Raw genomic sequence first — 20,617 nt, forward strand, 5'->3', positions numbered from 1 at the left:
AATATTCTCCACGGGATATGGTGGCCACCAAACTAAGACGCCCACACTAACAATTCTTGCTAGCAACCAATTTTTGGTAAAGTTGTCTTCGAGTTTTGAAACCAGGTGTTGTCTTTGTTTTGGTAGCAGTGTGTTGTACACTGAGGCGGCAGCCCTTGCCGATTAAGGACTCCATCTCATCAATCCGTTACGTATAACCGGCTGCCATGGGATTGCAAACCAGGTGTGATAAGCGGTTATGCTAGGCCCTTCACCAAGGTAGCCCCCATTAATGTTATAAAGATTTTATTAACAATTTTCTTGTATGAGTGCTGGGTAAAAGCTTTTTGGTTTTCTTTTCACACCACATCAAAATGATTTAATATGTATTCCCCCATTTTCCCATTTCAGCTCAGACAGACTCGAGATTTCCTTTGGCACCAGCTGCAATTTCAATTGATTGTTACATTTCATAGGCGATGATTTGATGACCTTTTCTTTTTTTGGTGATGAAACTATTTTGGCTGTATGTATGCCAGTATGTTTAGCTCACGTGGGAATGTAGTTTATTTTGGTATGTATGGTCGACGATGTCGTCGTCATCCTCATCAATGATGGGTACGAAAAAATGGTCTTATATAAATTGCGTGTTTGTCTTTTATTAAAAACACAAAACATGAAGAATAAGAAATAAATAAAGAAATGGAAACAAGAAACAAATTACGATATTCGCAAACAAAACAAAAATCGATAATTATATGTAGTTTGGTTTTTTTTTTTGGACTAGGAAGCCATTTGTGAGGATCCGTTAAACTTGACATAAGACAATGATGAATGACATCGTGGAAATTTTTTAGAAAATATAACAAAGACGTGTTATGGAAATACTAAAAGAAAAAACATTAAAATGCTTTAGCCACTAAAGAAGTTTAATTGAAGGTCATAGGGAAAAGCCAACCAGGAATTTTTCTTATATTTGGATATAAGGTGGAAAGTTTCAGATATTATTGGGTTGCCCAAAAAGTAATTGCGGATTTTTCATATAGTCGGCGTTGACTAATTTTTTCACAGCTTGTGACTCTGTAATTGCATTCTTTCTTCTGTCAGTTATCAGCTGCTACTTTTAGCTTGCTTTAGAAAAAAAAGTGTAAAAAAAGTATATTTGATTAAAGTCCATTCTAAGTTTTATTAAAAATGCATTTACTTTCTTTTGAAAAATCCGCAATTACTTTTTGGGCAACCATACAAAATGTTCGGAAAATCTGGTTGATGAGGTTTAAGTTTGGAGGGACTCCATGGAGAACTATTTCTAGGACCATTGTTACCTTAGGTTTAGAATAGCACGGCCAGCGCCAAATACGAGAAGCTTCCGAAATGAGTAAAAACCAACTGTAGAAAACAGGAAGACTACTTAGAGGAAGAATTGGACAATATGCCTGAATTGCCCAATCATACACAACTTTGACGACAATGTCAACAGGATTAGGTTTGTAATAGTGGAGTATTTCTAAGATAGTTGTCGCCTTCGAGAAAGGAAATCCACCCCAAAAAAAGGGCTAGATAACCGGGGGTATAGCACCAATGGGAAAGACGTCCGCTTTATAACAAAGCACGTCGTAAGTGCGAGAATTTATTGGAATATGTATTACACAAGGCTCCAGGAACACAATAAGGTGATCAGAGCTGCAAAACGTTCCTTCTGGAAGCTTTTCTGCAAACACATCGGTAGCATTAATGACGCCGCCAAGATGAAAATTTTCTCTCAAAAACCCAAACTGATACGTTAATAGACGACATGGGTGTAAGGGCAGAGACAATGGAAGGCAGGTTGAAAACACATTTTTCACGGAATACGACGGGACACCGGAATTCAGGAACAATGTGGTTGATCGAGGATTCATCCTTACGGAATTTATGGCTAATGATGCCAAGAGCAGCTTGCATCTATTCAAGTCACCAGGACTTGACGGAATATTTTCAGCGTTACAACAGTGAGAGACGGATAACCTAGGACCAAGCTCAGCAAGCCCAGTTAGGAGGCACAAAAAGCATATATTGGGTTGCCCAAAAAGTAATTGTCGGTAATATAGTAGTAATATAGACGGCGTTGACAAATTTTTTCAACGGCTTGTGACTCTGTAATTGCATTTTTTCTTCTGTCAGTTATCAGCTGTTACTTTTAGCTTGCTTTAGAAAAAAAGTGCGCGAAATTTTGTTTACATTTGTTTGTTTGGCGTCAATTTTAATATGAAGCCCACAAAGGAGCATTTTCGTCATATTTTACTTTATTGTTTCCGTAAAGGAAAAGACGCGGAGCAGGTTGCTAAAAAGTTACGAGATGTGTATGGTGATAAAGCCTTAAAAGGAAGACAGCGTCAAAATTGGTTTCGCAAATTCCGTTCTGGAGATTTTTCACTTAAAGATGAGCCACGTTCAGGTCGGCCAAATGAAGTTGATGATGACCAAATCAGAGCATTAATCGAATTGGATCGTCATGTAACTGAGCGTGAGATAGGAGAGAAGTTAAATATACCAAAATCAACCGTCCATTATCCCATAAAAAGTCTTGGACTGGTGAAAAAGCTTGATATTTGGGTACCACATGTATTGAAAGAAGTTCATTTAACAAACCGAATCAACGCTTGTGATATGCATCTTAAACGCAATGAATTCGATCCGTTTTTAAAACGAATCATAACTGGAGATGAAAAATGGATTGTTTACAACAACGTTAGTCGAAAACGATCATGGTCCAAGCATGGTGAACCAGCTCAAACCACTTCAAAGGCTGATATCCACCAAAAGAAGGTTATGCTGTCTGTTTGGTGGGATTGAAAGGGTGTGGTATATTTTGAGCTGCTTCCAAGGAACCAAACGATTAATTCGGATGTTTACTGTCAACAATTGGACAAATTGAATACAGCCATCAAGGAGAAGCGACCAGAATTGGTCAATCGTAAAGGTGTCATATTCCACCAGCACAACGCTAGACCGCACACATCTTTGGTCACACGCCAAAAACTGAGTGAGCTTGGCTGGGAACTTTGGATGCATCCACCATATAGCCCTGACCTTGCACCATCAGACTATCATTTATTTCGATCTTTGCAGAACTTCTTAAATGGTAAAACTTTCGGCAATGATGAGGCTATAAAATCGCACTTGGTTCAGTTTTTTGTAGATAAAGGCCAGAAGTTCTATGAGCGTGGAATACTAAATTTGCCAGGAAGATGGCAAAAGGTTATCGAACAAAATGGCAATTATATATTTGATTAAAGTTCATTCTAAGTTTTATTAAAAATGCATTTACTTTCTTTTAAAAAATTCGCAATTACTTTTTAGGCAACCCAATATATCCATGCTGGTGGATATCCGAAGTTGGGCACGGATACCTAATGAACTTTCCTTTTATCCTAATGAATTTTCTTGCTATTATTGTTCGTACTTTGAGCGTATTATATTCAGTAGTTAGATCATTTAATCCAAAGTTCTAGATTCATAACTCCTACAGTGGATTTATAAGTAAAAACGTTAGACATACAAAAATTTGCCTAGCTTCCTAATACTCTTTGACCATATAACGTAATCTTGTACCATTAGCCAGTATTTCCTTCTCCTTTTAGAATATTTATAACAATGTCCAATGGAGTACATTTCCTTGTTTACACTCTTCTCTCATCATCCTTCAACACACACCATTTTCGCTTAGAGAATTCCCTTTGTGCATGTTTAAATACTACAGTTGTTTGTCTAGTGCGTTTCTCGCAAAATTGGGGTTAATAAAATATGCGTTCCCATACAACGTAGCATTTCGTTTGCAAGCCAAACACAGGCGTGAATATAAATATTTAAAATATTTTTTTTTTTTGCATTTATTCTCCTTTAGCTTGAAATTCTTATGCAGAAGAATATTACTCACATTGAAGCAAAAATGTAATATTAAGATGTTGTGAAATTCAAGAGATATGGATGAGTAATTGTTCATCATCATAGAATATGAAAGTGAAGAAAACGCCATGTTCATTGAAATAAAAATTAATACCTTCATACTGTTTACAATTTAATCAAATATGATCTGCCTTCATAACCTAGGACTATTTATTTTAAATAAAATCTTGATTTAGATGTTATCGTTGTTTTAATGACCGGGACTGCAATTGCAGCTACTTCGTATGGGGCACTCCACTATTCGCAATCTGTGGACGCGCCTGGAAGCTCGCAGCTAAGCTTCTCGTGATAACAATAATGACCAAACAGATCTGAGCTCAAAGTTCCAGCATGTGTGGTGTTCATAGGAATTTTAGTTTTTAGTAATTCCTATTCTCCACAGATGACTGCAACGTCTAGTCCTAAACGTCGTCCTGGACGCAGGAAGATGCTGTCTTTTGCAGCATGTGCGATAACGAATAGGATTAGGAAATGGTTATTGTTGTTGTTGTTGTTGTTGTAGCAGTTTGTTGTGTTCTATCTTTCGTCTGCTTGATTCTGCTACTAAGAGGTTACGTGTATCGTGCGATCCCTGGTTACAATCGGGACATACATCTTGCACGTCAGCATCAATCCTTGCTCTGGCTGCCTGAACGTAATTGAGCCAGAACTACTCTGGTTTGCCGGGGGAGGTCAATTTCTTCAGGTGCAATGGGAGGCGGTCGTTCTCCAAGTACTACATTCACCCGATAGCCATTAACCGCATCTGCTACCGTGTCTGCATGAATGTTGTCTAGACTTGCTTGAAATGCCGCTTGATCTAGAGGTTCTCTCTTGTAGCGCTGAACCTCACGCTCTAGTTCATTTAGATCTACCTTAAAGCTTCAGGGCGGTGGATATCTAGCCACAAGATGGTCTCTGCGATAACAGCCCAAAAGGTATTGCTTAGACAGCATGTAGTTATGTCTTCGCACTGATAGGATCTTTGGCTCCTGATGTAGGTGGTCCACATAAGAACTGAGGAGGCAGCCCGTCGCAGTTCGGAGGGCGGCATTATGACAGATCTGAATATTATTCCACTGCGTGGCACAAAGCTGACGGGACCACACTGGCTCTGCATAACTTACCACAGACCGGCCAATTGCTTTGTACGTGGTCAACAAGGTTTCTCTGTCTGCACCCAAAGGGCTTTCAGCAAGTGACTTGAGGACCTTGTCTCTACTATTGACTTTATCGCAAGTTGCGGTGGCATGTGGGGAGAGTGTGTATGACCTGTCAAATATGACGCCAAGTATATTGGGACACTTGATGGTCGTAATCATATCTCCATCGACCATCACAGTCACCGCGGCATTTACCTCACGTGTATTTGTAGTGAACAATGTGGCTGAAGATTTGATGGCAGATATCTTCAGATTTCATGAAGCGAAATATGAGAAATGTTCGTTGAGGTAGACGTTCAACCTATTGCAATGGGTGGGGAGCCTGATGCCGTGATCGTTCAATCGATCCTTACATAGCACATTTTATCCTTGACATCTGTGCAAGCTGCAGGTGTTGGTCAGCTTTGTCTCCTGGATCGCTGCGATCAATATGTTCTTTCACAATAACATCGATCTTGCCACGGAGACCGTTTAGTTTCAAAAAATATACACTTCCCGTCATTGGCCAGGCAATATTGGGGCTTGGATGCTGCAGTTGCGTATATTGCCGGACGGGAGAGTTCGGGGGGTCACATAGTCCGACGACGAGGACGCAGAAGACATTTGTGACCCACTGCTGGCTATGTTCGCACAGCACCTTGCAACATATCTAGTATGACTATACTCCCGTAGTGAAATGAGGCCAGAACAAGATCGAAAATGTATCCACTTCATGCACCTGTTACACCTCACCGAAACCGTTCGATGATGGAGGCGGTTTTGGCAAACCGACCAGAACAAGGGTCTGGTCGGTTTTTTTCCAGGGTGTATCAAAAATGATACACTTCCCGTCATTGGCCAGGCTATATTGGGGCTTGGATGCTGCAGTTGCGTATATTGCCGCACGGGAGTGTTCGGGGGGTCACATAGTCCGACGACGAGGACGTAGAAGGCGACGTATGACTATACTCCCGTAGTGAAGTGAGGCCAAAACAAAATCGAAAATGTACCCACTTCGTGCTCTGGTTACACCTTACCGACACCGTCCGGTGATGGAGGCGGTTTTGGCAAACCGACCACATCCAGGGTCTGGGTTATTTTCAATCCCGGCAAGGACCATAAGCGTGTGGAGAAGGCAAACCGGCATGTGCCTCTTCCATGACGAAAAAATACGAACACCTACACTGAGGCGACAGCCCTTACCGAGGAAGGGTTCCATCGGGTGAATCCGTTGGGTACAACCGGCTGCCCTGGCATTGGTCTTGTGCGTTGGTTTCCATCGCTTCGTCATTTCTGCTGTCTTACACATTACTGGGTGTATACCCCTCTGCCTTTCTACATCTTCTCTTCTACCTTCTTCTAGTCAAGCGCTGTTTCATGTGTAATACACGATCAAGTACCCTGCCCCCGGCACGGAATAGCTGTGAGCACCACACAGACTGGAACAATGAGTTTCGATCTGTGTGGTGTTCAGTGCTGTCACGAGAAGCTTAGCTGCGAGCTTCCAGGCGCGTCCACAGGTCGCGGATTGTGTAATGCTCCATACGCAGTAGCTGCAACGGCAGTCGCTCGCGGGCAATCAGCGGTATAGAGCGGAGAGTCTCAGTGGGAGACCGGGCGGCACCGGCTCTTGCACAAATACTGAGTGCCTATGATGCTCGATATGATAAGGAGAGTTTTTTGGGAGCTTTTAAATAAACCTGGTGTTCCCTCGGCGATCGGTCCTTTGGACCGGAACAAGTTTGCTCACCTACAGGAGCATGACGAGGATCACCACATACACATGAAAATGTGGATACAACAACAGCAACAGCAAGTACACTACCGATCGATCAAGTACACTTGCCCTGTTAAAGAATTTAAAGCCTCCTACCCTACATTATGAATCTCACCAGTTATCCATAAGTTTCTTGAGGTCATTTCCTTTTTCGATGCGTACAGCTAACTTTGGAAGTCCCCATAAAAGTCTTTTAGATTTTTTCGGCCTTTGGAGTCAAGAAAAAACCTATAAACGTCACTTATTTGAGAATCTCTGCCTTGATCTCTTTTCGGCCTTTGGAATCAAGAAAAAACCCATAAACATCACTTATTTGAGGATCTCTGCCTTGATTGAAATGACGACATAGGTTCCTATAAACGTCACTTATTTGAGAATCTCTGCCTTGATTTCTTTTCGGCCTCTGGAATCAAGAAAAAACCTATAAACGTCACTTATTTGAGGATCTCTGCCTTGATTGAAATGACGACATAGGCCCCAAAATGTCTTTTGAGCTGTAAACTTCTTTTAAAATGTTCACCTTCATAACATGTGGTATTGCCTCTTTACCCTTGACAAATTTTGTAGCCTGCCGAAGCCAAATATGTTACTGACACTATATTCCTAAAGCAACCTACCTACCCTTTTCTATGGCCACTTAAAAAATATTCTTTTTGGAATTTTTCTCCCAATTGGATTTGTTTACTTAAGTTGTATCATAAATCTATCAATGGCCATAACATGTACCGACCCACCACCTTTGGTTTCGTCACAACCCTTTTACATGCAATAGACATGAGGGAGCCCCTCACATGCAAATCTTAAGCAATTCCCAAGGGTCGTTTACGCCAAGGTTGTTTAATTTTCAATAACAAAAAAAATTACAAAAATATATTTGCACTAGGGTTTCGTATAAATTAAAATGTTTAAACATGTAAAAATACGCATCGAAAAACAAAATCTACAACATTTGCAAATCAATTTCAATGACCTTCAGCAGCAGTTGAATGGATGGTGTTTGTTTAATAAACAAAAACATAAAACTGATAGGTGAATGCAGCGCAACAACAGCAGCAGCGCAACAACAGCAGCAGCGCAACAACAGCAGCAGCAGCAGCAGTGACAAACACCCGGCCAATGTGAAAGTGCCAAACAAGGACGGTATAATGTAATTACCACACATCCCATTACATCCTTGACATTTCGTTGACTGACTAGGATCTACTAGGAGCATATATACACATATATATAGTAGCGGCAGCTGTAGTATAGGGAAAACATTCCCCTATCCAACAACAACAACAACAAAAGATGCCCAAGCAAACAGGAAGCATTTCAAAGAAAAAGTAATCAAAAGATAACCCAAACAATAATAAAACAAAACGAAAAGTTTTATATGTCGTTGGTGGGGGAGGAACGAGGAGAAACACCAAGCGAGAAAACATTATGGGGGAATGAGTCAACATCATCCCAAGGAGTCTGGGGGAAGAACCCAATATAATTTGGCAAAACTATTTTCGCAATATACAGCAATTTCTTTACCCCCTCGCCCCAAATAACAAGTCGAAAATTCGGGAAGCTGTTTTTTATGCAAAAACAAAAAAATAAAGACGCTAACGAATTCAAGCAACAACAACAACAACTGCAACCAGACACCAATAAGCATTGAGGTTTGGAGGTTGTTTTTTTTTTACAGCATTTTCTTCTGAATTTGATAGATGGCACCATACTTCCTATGAGGACGATTTAGGCCCATCTCTGCCCCCAGCAACTTTTGATAGACACCAATGCAAAAATATCGCCTAATACTAAAGAAATTTATTGCCACGATTATTGTCCATTCATAACCACCATGAGGTTTCATATTTTTCACTTCCACCAAAGTACCTACCTTTTAAAATCTCTCATTAGACGTCTTCGTGCGGGAGTCGACATTTTTTATACTTCAAATTTCACAGCAAAAAACCAAGAGAATTCTATTCTCAACGATTTTTTTTTGTTTGTTTTGGGGATAGGCTTTAAAATGCTTTTAAACTCCTGTCGTCGTTTCAAACAATTCTCTTCTTATTGCGCACTCGGAAATATTTTTAATTTATTATATATTTTTTTCTTCTATTTTTCGTCGTGCTCGTCGTGTGGCCCTCCAATAAACCAACAACAACAAATCCAACAACAATTGTATAATAGTAATACGATGACAAATTACAAATCAACACTTCTTTTCTTATGGCAAGTGGCTAAGTAGTCTTGTTTTTAAATATTTAATTATCACAAAATCCAACAAAATATGAAATCCAAAAATCACGGAATCACTGAAACTTTCTTGGTTGGTTGTTTCACGATTAATTTCACGAATGAAACTTTTTTTATCGTTGAGTAGATTATTGCTATCTCGTTCTATGGCTCTACTGCATGATGTCTCTGTTTTACGAATCAAATAGATTGAAGGAATAGAGGAATTGTGAAAGGAAAAAGCGATAACGCCGTCTATTAATTGTTGGGGAGGCGGCTTAAAATGCCGGAAACTTTCCCTTGACTCAAAAGGCGTTGAATTTGAAATTGAAAATTTAATAAATGACTAAATGTTAAAAAAAATCTTTGTTTATAATCGCAATTATTATTTAAATATATTTTTCTTAATGCATTTTCTTCTCTTATGGTAAGTTTTGACGACGTCCCGAACAACGAATGATTTGCCGAACCGTATTACCGACAAATAATTCCTTGGCTTGACCAACATTTACATCAAGCGAAATTTATCGTTCAAATTTTTCGTCTGAACCACAAATCCCAAGTGCCATGACATAACTAACAGGTTGTGTACGGTAAACAGCTGAGTACAATTTTTTCTCGCGAAGTGCACTATCTGTCAACGAGTTTTCGTTGTGTGTGTATTATAGTTAAGAACCATTACACACATACAACGAAAAATGGAGCGAACTAGTAGTATACACAAAATCAGAGTTGAAATAACCATAGATTTTGACAGATAGTGCACTCAATATTTTGTTGTTGGCCAACTGCCACTACCTGTAAATAAATATATCTTGCCAAGTGCTATGCCTCAATAATCAGGGATGGCTAAATTATGTAAAGGTGTTGGTACAATTAGAAGGTAAAGTCATAAGCCTAACAAAAACGAAATCAACGATATAACCCTGTAGGGATGGTGACGGAAATTCCCACTAGGCTCTTAAATTGACATTCTAGTTTTTATTTGCATTATCATGTGTAGCAGCCAGGATTCACTAATAGAAGGTTAGGTCACATGTAAAAACATAAAGTGGATAGGCCCCATAAACATCATTAAGGATGTCAAATCTGACGATTGAAAATGTCATCATATAGGAGAAAACGTAAACAAAGAATGAATGTAAAAAGAGAACAAGTTGACATCCTCAATGCCAAGTACTGCCAAATATTAAAAAAAAAAGTATATCGGCTGATCGCTTGGCTTAACCTTATTCAGTGAATCCTGTTAAATATTGAAGGAATATTTAAAAACGCGGAAATAGTGTCGATAGTCACCGCCACGTCGGACTGTATGCTACGTAGCAAGGTTATCAACGCGGACTTTGGAGATAGTGTGTTCAGGGATGGCGTGAGAATTATAGGTTATGCGGACGACGTCGTACTACTGATACGACCCAAATTTCTGTCGAAGGTCAGCGACATCATGGAAATGTCAATGTCGAGATGCGCTACAACGAAATTTCACTCGGCGATATAAATTACCGCACAGATGCCTCGAATATTGGGTCAGGAAACAAATCAGGGTATACTTCGAGACACACAACATCGGTATGTCGGTGAGGCTGATGGACGCGTGATGGCTCCTTCAGGCAGAGTTCTGTGCCATAACGACAGTCGCAAAAAATATTCTGGGAAGGAATTTACCGTATGACACGTTCTTGTACATTTACGAGAGCATAACCAGGCCTTTATGATTATTATATTATTATAAATTCAAACGATAAAAATATGAAAAAAGAAACGAAATGTAAAAAACCTTTAAAATCCAAACAAAGCATTTGATGTTCTAGTGGGATTTGAATACAACTCTGAAATTGGAATATTTGATTAGCCTATTAGCTCAAAAATTCTTGCCAATTTGCACAAATTTTTACTGAAAGTCGTTTGCGTACTTTATTTGCATGCAGAAGAGGGTGTGAGGGAGGGCAAATTTTAATAGTTCGAAAATAAAGAACCTGCAAACTTCTACTGGGATTTTTTGCCAGCAGAAATTTGCCACTTTGAACATATGTTTTATGAAAGTCAGCTGATTTCATGGCGAAACAATTAAAGGTGGTCTCATTCGTACAACTACAAATTATATGGTGCAATCTGCCCATATGATTTGTGGTTGTTGTACAAATGAGACCACCTTTAGTGTTTGAATAGTAAACATTTTCAAAAGTTGAGAGTTGGCTATCGTATTCCGTCAGATGCGTGCGTGCATTTGTTGTGTAACTTATATTGTACAATACAAACCAACCCATATTCAATTTTTCTGACATGCACACGTAAGCACGCATAAATGCTGTGCGAGGTATGTAGCTCCACCTAAACTCAAGGCGGATTTAAAAAGGTAATCTCACACAAACAGCTGTTAACAGCCGGCCAGGTTTGATGGTATTCAGATGACAGATTTTAGTTTGCATTATCTTTGTTGTTATCTTCTTTCTCGCATATTCTCTGCTTATGTACGCACACTTATACACACAGGCACACAAATTTCTTTCTGTATGTTGGCAAAAACATCGATCAGCTTGATGACATACGGATACGTACCGTATGATTTGTGATTATAAGACCACATTTAATTGTTTCGCCATGCCTAAACTCCAGCTTTATTATCCTGCAAATTTTTAGTGGAAAAGTACACGAACAGACCTAATACTGCCATTCTGTGGAACGTATCTGCATGACGACCCACATTTGACAACTGGCTTTGAAATCCAATCAGAGAGAACGAGAGAGTCTTTGTACAGTTAATTAATTTGTTTACATTCGTGCAATACACAATTAAAGCTAAGCCAAAAACGCCATAAAAAAGAGTTAATAAACACCAAATGAAAGAAAGAAAATTAAACTAATATTGAAAGAAAAAGAGTTTATTGTTTATCTTCAAAATACCCAATAGTAATGTGAGTAATGCGTATAAAACAAGTAAAAGCCTGGCTTGCAGAAGTGGTGGTCAGGGCGTGACTGTGAAAACAACAACAATAGAAAGAATGTGACATTAATTGGAATTATGTGGCAGAGTAACGAAGTGTTTAGTGTTTTGGATTCTTTTTGTTAATTTTATATGATATATTATTTGAGAGGGGGCTACAAATTAATGAAAATATAAGATCTATGGTTCTTAAATGCTGTAGCATGAAGATTCCCATTGATCTTTATGATAGATAGGCGTTAGCTTATAGGGTTTCCCTGTCGGATTGAAAACTGTAGTAAATTAACCCATTGTTCGCCACGGTGTTTTGCTTTATTTGGAACCGCTTATTAAATTATTTAAGTTTCTTTTACAAATGTTAATACATTGCTTTATTAATTTTAAATTTTCAGCAAAATGGTAGTCTTGAGCTCTTGCTGGTCTCCTATTATTTGGTCCAATGATGTCAAAACTGGAAGCTATGCAGTGGCAGTATACACGGCTGCCCTTTCGGTCGTCTTTATAACTTTGGTATGCTTATGATAATATTGAAGATGGTCTTACTTGACTAATAGGCTTTTTAATATTTCAGATTTCCTATATGCTGTCGGGTGGAGACTCGGCTCAGCTCTATTCTCCTCTATTTGAAACGGACATCAGAAGTTCCATGCCCATTGTTGGTGGATTCTTTATATTTTACTTTATATTACTCATCATAGCTTCGTATTTGGTCTACTATGGCATCAAAATCAGGTAACAAATGCATTTTTAACAAAATTTTTAAAATTTAAATTTTTTTATATGCAGATGTAAGACTTAAGGTTTATAGCAAATAGGGATTCTTATTTAGATATTGTTAGAAATAACGACTGGCGAACACATTTAAGAGCTTGGCGTGACTGATCATGTCGGAAGGTTTCGATAGTGTCTCGAAGATATTCATGTTGATGTTCAACAATTGAAAAATCTATAAATGGCTTGGAAGGTGGTGCTCCCCGAGTGTTTTGGATACTGGTAAAACGAAAGGTTTCCTTCTCAGTTTTCGTTGCTCCAGTAGGTGAGCAAGCTCGTTCCGGTTCAAAGGAACGATCGCCGCGGGAATAGGGTAGGGTGGTCATTGGTTATTTAAAGTCGCCAATAACTCTCCTTGTCATATCGAGCATCATAGGCACTCAGTATTTATGCAAGATCCGGTGCTACCCAGCCTCTCACTGAGACTCTTCACCCCATACCGCTGATTGTCCGCGGCTGCCCTTGCCGCCATTTCGTATGAAGCATTGTACTAACCGCAACCTTTAGGCGCGCCCGGTAGCTTGCAGCTAAGCTGCTTGTGACAGCGATGTGGGGCTCACAGCTATCTCGTGCCGGGTCCCAAAGGGGTGTCGCACTGCGGCACGCCGGAGGCCTCCTATCATTCAGCTTAAACTAGAATCTGACAGCACTCATTGATATGTGAGTAGTTTGCCCCGGTTCCTTAATGGAATGTTCATGGGCAAATTTGCATTTGCAGCTATAAAGGCGATAGCCTTTATGGCCACCATGTTCTCGCGATCACCACGCGGCGATTGGTCCTACGGTCCTGCGATGTAAGGGGGATGGAGGAAGTGGATAAACTGGTGTAGTTGATATTTTGGGCACGTCGGTGTGGGCAGTCAATGTTGAGATAGGATCCTCGGTGACGGGGCAGTCAGCTGGTATTGTTGGGTTGGTTGCTGTTGTTGTACATTGAGTCAAATGAAGGACTCCACTGGCTGGGTCGCGATTTATCTGTGTGGTCGCCAGTCATTTGTGTAATTTAGGGATAAGAAATCGAAACACTGTAGGGATAAGAAATCGAAACACCCCACGGCGGGGTGATATCTCCGGCACAGTTTAAACTATCCTCCAATGCGATAAAGTCAGAAGTGGAAACAAGGTCCTCAAGTTATTTGCAGACAGTACTTGGGGTGCAGACAAAGAAACCTTAATGACCACGTATAAGACAATTGGCCGGTCTGTGGTAAGTTATGTAGCGCCAGTGTGGTCTCGTCAGCTCTAAGAAACCCAGTGGAATAGTATTCAGATATGTCAGAATGCTGCTCTTTGAACTGCGACGGCCTATCTCCTCAGTTCTCACGTGGACCACCTACATCAGGAGACAAAGGTCCTACCCGTGCGAAGATATAACTACATGCTTAAGCAATAACTTCTAGGCTGCTATCGCATAGACCATCCAAATCTTAACCTTATGGATAGGTTTCCAAAGCCCAAAAGCCTCTAGGGATCTACGTAGAGGTAGATGTCCAGCGCTACAAGAGAGAACCTCTAGATCAAGCGGCATATCAAGCGGGTCTAGACAACATTCATGCAGACAGGATAGCAGATGCGGTGAATTGCTACCGGCAGAATGGGGTCCTCGGAGAACGACCGCCTCCCATTGCACTTGAAGAAATAGACCTCCCCCAGCAATCCAGAGTAGTTTTGGCTCCTTTATGATTCAGCAAATGCAGCCGCCTCAACACCTACAGAGCAAGGATTGATGCCAACGAGCAGAATGTATGCCGCGATTGTGACTAGGGTCCACATGACACACGCCACCTGTTTAACTGCCCAGTCAGGGCTACCTGATTCGAGCAGAAACGGTCTTGCACTGAGGCCTGAGCAATTGTTGGCTTACCTCTTTCATTGGCTGTGACTTTGGCTGCGATAGACAGAGCAGTTGTTGTAGACACATTTTCATGTGGAGGTGGCGATCCTCGTCAAGGTCCTGCAGGCACGTTCCGGTCCGTAAGACCGATCACCGAGGGAACAGGGAGCATTTCACTATTCGCAAACTGTGGACGCTAAGCTTCTCGTGGCAGCAATGAACACCACGCATGACTCACATGACAATGACGAGGAACTCACGACAAAATCTCAAGGCACTCACGAGAAAATCACAACTCACGACTCACTAGACAATCGCGACTCACGAGTCAGGGTTAAACAAACATTTTTCCATGAAGCGAATAATTTTTTTCCATGCGTCTCAAATCATACAACATTTGAACTGCAGACAGATTTGTACTTTTAAGTACCGTATTATTTGAGAGCCTGAGAAAAATTTTGTTTTTTTCGTTATATTTAACAGTTTTCGTTTCGACGAGCTCAATGATCGGGGATTTTCCTCTGCAAATGGAAAAGAAAAGCCAGAGATCGCAACACACACCAACCACTATCTGGCGCGTTTCGTCGTCTTTAGTTAGAAGAAAAGTCTCAAGGGCCGTACGTTGATATGCAGCATTTTTAGCGATTTATTGGGAAAATTTACGACAACCCTGTCTATTAGCTGTACTTTTCCCAATGCATGTTTTCGTGTAATGACAGATTTTTTGTCTGCAGCAATTACACTACTCCCATAGTATGCACATGAGTTTGTGCATCTGTTGGAAGTTGTGTTGATGGCTTTGAACGCTAGACAACGACAGTTTAGCTGTGATATTCTTGTGAGTCGTGAGCGTTTCGTGAGTCGTGATAGTCTCGTAAGTCGTGAGTGTCTCCTGAGTCGTGAGTGTCTCCTAAGTCGTGAGTGTCACGTGAATCGTGAGCATAATTTCACTTACTCGCGCTCACGCACGAAGAATTGGAATTCAATAACTGTCGCGCACGATCACGTGATTGGATTTGGATCTCACTCGCGAATGACGTGACTCCCGCGTGACTCCCTAGTTTTTATCCTTTAATTGATCAATATCTTAAATAAAAATATGGTGTTTTCACCTTTTAGTCTGAATCGATTGGAATATTAAGATTATATTTGAATAATATTAAAAATCAAATTTAACTTCATGTAATAAAAAATGTATAACCAATGAGACTAATTCAAGACCCTGCAAAAATCCAAAAAAAGTGTTAATAAATTTTTCTTTGCTTAAAATATAAAATTGCAGCACTCGTGGTTGGCTTCTACCATGGTTGATTTTGACCGGCCTGGGCATTTTATTTCAGCTGATATTTGGTCTATGGCTTATTGGTGGCTATTATATTTATGTAAGTTGGCTTGAAAAATCCATGTTATATATAAAATATTTGTTAAATTTAAATATTTTTCCTGTTAGCTGGAGCAAACCTTCTCAGCCCTGATGTTATTCCTTTGGATGGCCTATAATGTGAGTTTTGTTTCTATTTTTTATGATCCCATTAATCATAACATTTAATTTTCCTTTGTTTTTCATTATAATTGCAGTTGTATTGCTGGCTTTGTGTCTTCTCACAATATCAAATATTTTTGGAAATACAAAATCCCAACATTGAGCTATTGATGCCATAGAATCTTAAACTGAATACAAATGAGCTCAATATTAGTTAAATGTTTAATTTTATGTATACATTTTTTTCCATTTTAAGTAACATTCTCCTGGTCATTTAGCTCGATCGACCCTCTGGGGGGTTATTAACGCGCAAAAAATGCATACAAAATGCTATACAAAAATCGACTTTTCCATATGCTCGTATAGTAGATTATAATTTTTCTTTTTGAAAAATATTTCCATTATTTAATTAAGGAAAGAAAAAACGAGACTAAATCTCTAATCCGTCCATTTTATTGATACACAAGTGTAATTGACCATTTTTGCCTTATATACAAATATTTTATGTATTATTCACTATATTGTAAAAAAGTTTTACAAAACGACAAAACATTTTTTAAAGCAATAAAATTAAGTATTTAGAAGAGAAAAACAAAATATTTTCTTTACAAAAAAAAAAAAAAAACAAAAAATTCATACAAAACCAAAAGTTTTGTCTTTTTTTGTTTTAAAAGACCTTCCATCTTACTTTTTCAAAAACAAATTTTTGGTGCTTTTCTCTGCCTTAAATAAAACAAGTGCTAAGTTCGGCCGGGCCGAATCTTATATACCCTCCACCATGGATCGCATTTGTCGATCTCTTGCCACGGTATCTCTTTTAGGCACACAAAGGATAAAAGAAAATAATGATATTGGAACAATATCAAGCTCTGGTTCATTTCGGACCATAATTGAACTGAATATTGGAGACCATAGTAGAAGTCATTGTGTAAAATTTCAGCCAAATCTGGTAAGAATTGCGCACTTTAGGGGCTGAAGAAGTAAAATAGGGAGATCGGTTTATAGGGGAGCTGTATTAGGCTATAAACCGATCCATGCCATATTCGAAACGTATGTTAAAGGTCATGAGAGAAGACGTTGTACAAAATTTCAGCCAAATCGGATAATACTTGCGCCCTTTAGAGGCTGAAGAAGTCAAGATCCCATATCGGTTTATATGGCAGCTATATCAGGTTATAAACCGATTTGAACTATTCTTAGCACAGTAGTTGGAAGTTATTACAAATCACCTCACGCAAATTTTCAGTTAAGTCGGACGAGAATTGCGCCCTCTAGAGGCTCAAGAAGTCAAGACCCAAGACCGGTTTATATGGCAGCTATAACAAAACATGGACCGATTTAAACCACACTGAGCACAGTTGTTGGAGGTGATACCAAAACACCACGTGCAAAAATTCAGTCAAATAGGATGAGAATTGCGTCCTCGAGAGGCTCAAGAAGTCAAGACCCAAGATCAGTTTATATGGCAGCTATATAAAAACATGGACCGATTTGGCACATTTACAATCCCAACCGACCTACACTAATAAAAAGTATTTGTGCACAATGACTTCCAACAACTGTGCCTGGTACGGTTCAAATCGATCAAGAACCTGATATAGCTCCCATATAAACCGACCTCCCGATTTGTCTTCTTAAGCCCCTGGAAGCCGCAATTTTTATCCGATTTGGCTGAAATTTGGCACATAGCGTTCCGTTATAACTTGCAACAACTGTGCCAAGTATGATTTAAATCGGTCAAGACCCTAATATAGCTCCCATATAAACCGATCTCCCGATTTGACTTCTTGAGCCCCTGGAAGCCACAATTTGTACCCAATTTGGCTGAAATTTAGCACATAGTGTTCTGTTATGACTTTTAACAACTGTGGCAAGTATGGTCCAAATCGGTCTATAACCTTATATAGCTCCCATATGTACCGATCGCCCGATTTGACTTCTTGAGACCCTGGAAGCCTTAATTTTTGTCCGATTTGGCTGAAATTTTGCACATAGTGTTCTGTTATGACTCCCAATAACTGTGTCATTTACGATCCAAATCGGTCAATAACATGATATAGCTCCCATATAAACCGATCGCCCAAATTGACTTCTCGAGTCCTTACAAGCCCCGACTTTTATCCGATTTGGCAGAAATTTTATGTTATGACATAAAATTTCTAAAATAAAATTTCCAAATCGGTCTATAACCAGATATAGCTCCCATATTTTAGCAGAATCTATGTTGGTGGGTTCCCAAGATTCGAACCGGCCGAACTTAGCACGCTTTTAATTATTTTTACTTTGTTTGCTGCATGTTGCAAGGTAACCACACAACATGACATCTTAAGTGCAAGTTACATGACTGAAAATGTTGCTCAATATTGAAATACCACCTCTTGGCGCTCATAACATATTCAAATCATAATTTGGTTTTTTTTCTGTTATTGATTCCATTTACTCGAAATTTGTTTATGGTCTTCTTTTGTTCCACCTTTCTGCCTTCTTAAATTACACCAAGAACAAATTGTACATAAAGACAAAAAAAAAAAACTATTCTGGTAGACCATAGAGCCACGGGAGCAATCAATGTCACTGGGACGGAAAGTAATTTTTTTGTGGTTTACAAAGTTTTGAGTTGGGTTGAGTTGTCTGTTAATGAACCTTCTGTGGAGTTCCAATTTTGTTTTGAGGTTTCTTGGCAACAAAATATGAACTTCTAAAAACTCCAATACCGCTGAGTTTTGTTATTTACTTTACCATGGTGTTCTAATTGTAATTGGCAGAATTAAAAACAAAAAGGAAGTGTTATTTGCGAAAATATTGAATATTGGATTTTTACAAAAAAAAAGTTAAATTTAGATTTTCAACTCAAATTTGGACAAATTTAGGTTAAGTTGAAGAAGAAGACTATAGACTATGGACATACACTTAGGCCAGTAATCGGCTTGTTGTGTGCTCCAAATACAAAAAAGTAACCTCGAAAAAGAAAATCTAAATTAGGAATTCTGTGCTACTCACAAAATCCTTAATTGTCTTCCATGCCACTCCCCTTAGTTGGATCATGTCTGGTTTAGTGTCCCCATCTAAGTGCCGGTATCTGTTAGACGAGAAAGCCGGGCAATGGCAAAGGAAATGCTTCAACGTCTCATCATCTTCTCCGCATGCCATCACTTGCCGCACCGATTTCACATAAGTGAGCTTGTAGTCCTCCTTTTTACTTCCTTTCAGTAATAGCCTTGTCTTCTTACGATCTGGATCCTTCCATAGGATTTTCGCCGTCCTACTGTCCTACTGACTCAGACTGCGTCTTCCTGAAAGGCTTCGGGTTAACCAAGTTTATTGACGGCAGTCCTCTGGCCTTCACCGCCAACTCATCTCCCTCTTACTCCGTTGTGGCCCGTCACCCACGCGATGCGGATTTTGCCATCCTCAGAGAAGGCAAGACTGTTCGTGACCTTACCGTTCTGGTTGTTATTGCCCTTATGGCAATTTTATGTCCTCGCGTTAGCACCACACCACTTTACGCATTCCGTGCTCGCCCGGATCTCCGCCTGCAGGATCGTATTATGGTCAGGCAGTCTAAAACATGTCTCAGTCCCCGGGTTCTCAATGTAGACCCCCAGGCCTACTCTGTCGATTATATGGGCTGCTCCCATCCTCAATCCTTTCTCCCATCGCCTTATGTCTCATAGCTGCAGTGGCTGCCTCACACTTAATCTGTATGTCAATGGGTCGGATATCCAGAATAGTCTCTGGTGCCCTAGTTAGCGTGGTCCTCATCGCTCCGCCTATGCCAAGACAACATGTTCTCTGAACCTGTTGTATGGGCCTTATGTTGCATAGCAGTCCATCAAACTACTGAGGCGTAAGTAAGTATTGGTCTAATCAGGCTCCTGTAGAGCCAGTGGACTATCCTCGGATTCAGGCCCCATTTTGAGCCTACGGCCCGTCTACATTGTGCCCAACATCTGTGAGCCTTCTCAGTACGCTCCTCAATGTGACACTTCGAATTCAGTTTCCTGTCCAAGTTCGTCTTCCTCGTGAACAGGCAGATTTCAGTCTTCTCTAGGTTAACATTGAGACCTCTGGGTCTAGCCCAGTCATATGCCATTTGTAAAACCCTTCCGCCCTTCCGCATAGCTGGTTCGGATCCTTATCCCTTAGAAGTATTATAACATCGTCTGCATAGGTGACGGACTCAAATCCCTCCTCCGTCAGCATCCGTAATAGGTCATTTATGGTGGTCACCCAAAGGTGTGGCGATAAATTTGCGGTATGTAAGGGCTAAAGAAGTCAAATCAAGCGATCGGTTTATATGGGATCTAAATCAGGTTATAGGCCGATTTGGACCGTACTTAGCACAATTATTGGAAGTTATAACGGAAAACCGCATGCTAAATTTGGGCTTCCAGGGGCTCAAGAAGTTAAATCGGCATATCGGTTTATATGGGAGCTATATCTAAATCTGAACCGATATAACCCATTAGCAATCCCCAACGGCCTATATCGATATTAAGTATCAGTGCAAAATTTCAAGCGGCTAGCTTTAGGCGTTCGACCTCAATCG

The 20,617-nt window shown here is 39.9% G+C and overlaps 2 protein-coding genes across 2 annotated transcripts in view; one reads left to right on the plus strand and one right to left on the minus strand.

Annotated features, from left to right (window-relative positions):
* The window catches only part of LOC106084799 (ubiquitin-conjugating enzyme E2-17 kDa), a 29,672-nt gene extending 20,506 nt beyond the window's left edge, over positions 1–9,166 (minus strand). Inside the window, exon 1 of the mRNA XM_013248722.2 lies at positions 8,696–9,166. Coding sequence (XP_013104176.1) covers positions 8,696–8,739 — 44 coding nt within the window. The 5' untranslated portion in view covers positions 8,740–9,166. The remainder of the gene's footprint in view (positions 1–8,695) is intronic.
* A 2,622-nt stretch (positions 9,167–11,788) lies between these two features.
* LOC106084796 (uncharacterized) lies at positions 11,789–16,640 on the plus strand. The gene is made up of 6 exons (XM_013248719.2): positions 11,789–11,951; positions 12,373–12,490; positions 12,552–12,712; positions 15,868–15,967; positions 16,036–16,086; positions 16,164–16,640. Exons 2-6 carry the CDS (start codon positions 12,377–12,379, stop codon positions 16,245–16,247), a joined length of 510 nt encoding a protein of 169 aa, XP_013104173.1. The 5' UTR covers positions 11,789–11,951; positions 12,373–12,376; the 3' UTR covers positions 16,248–16,640.
* The last annotated feature ends 3,977 nt before the right edge of the window (positions 16,641–20,617 follow it).

Source organism: Stomoxys calcitrans, chromosome 2 (genome assembly GCF_963082655.1).
Source record: "Stomoxys calcitrans chromosome 2, idStoCalc2.1, whole genome shotgun sequence".
NCBI classification, from domain to species: Eukaryota; Metazoa; Arthropoda; class Insecta; order Diptera; family Muscidae; genus Stomoxys; species Stomoxys calcitrans.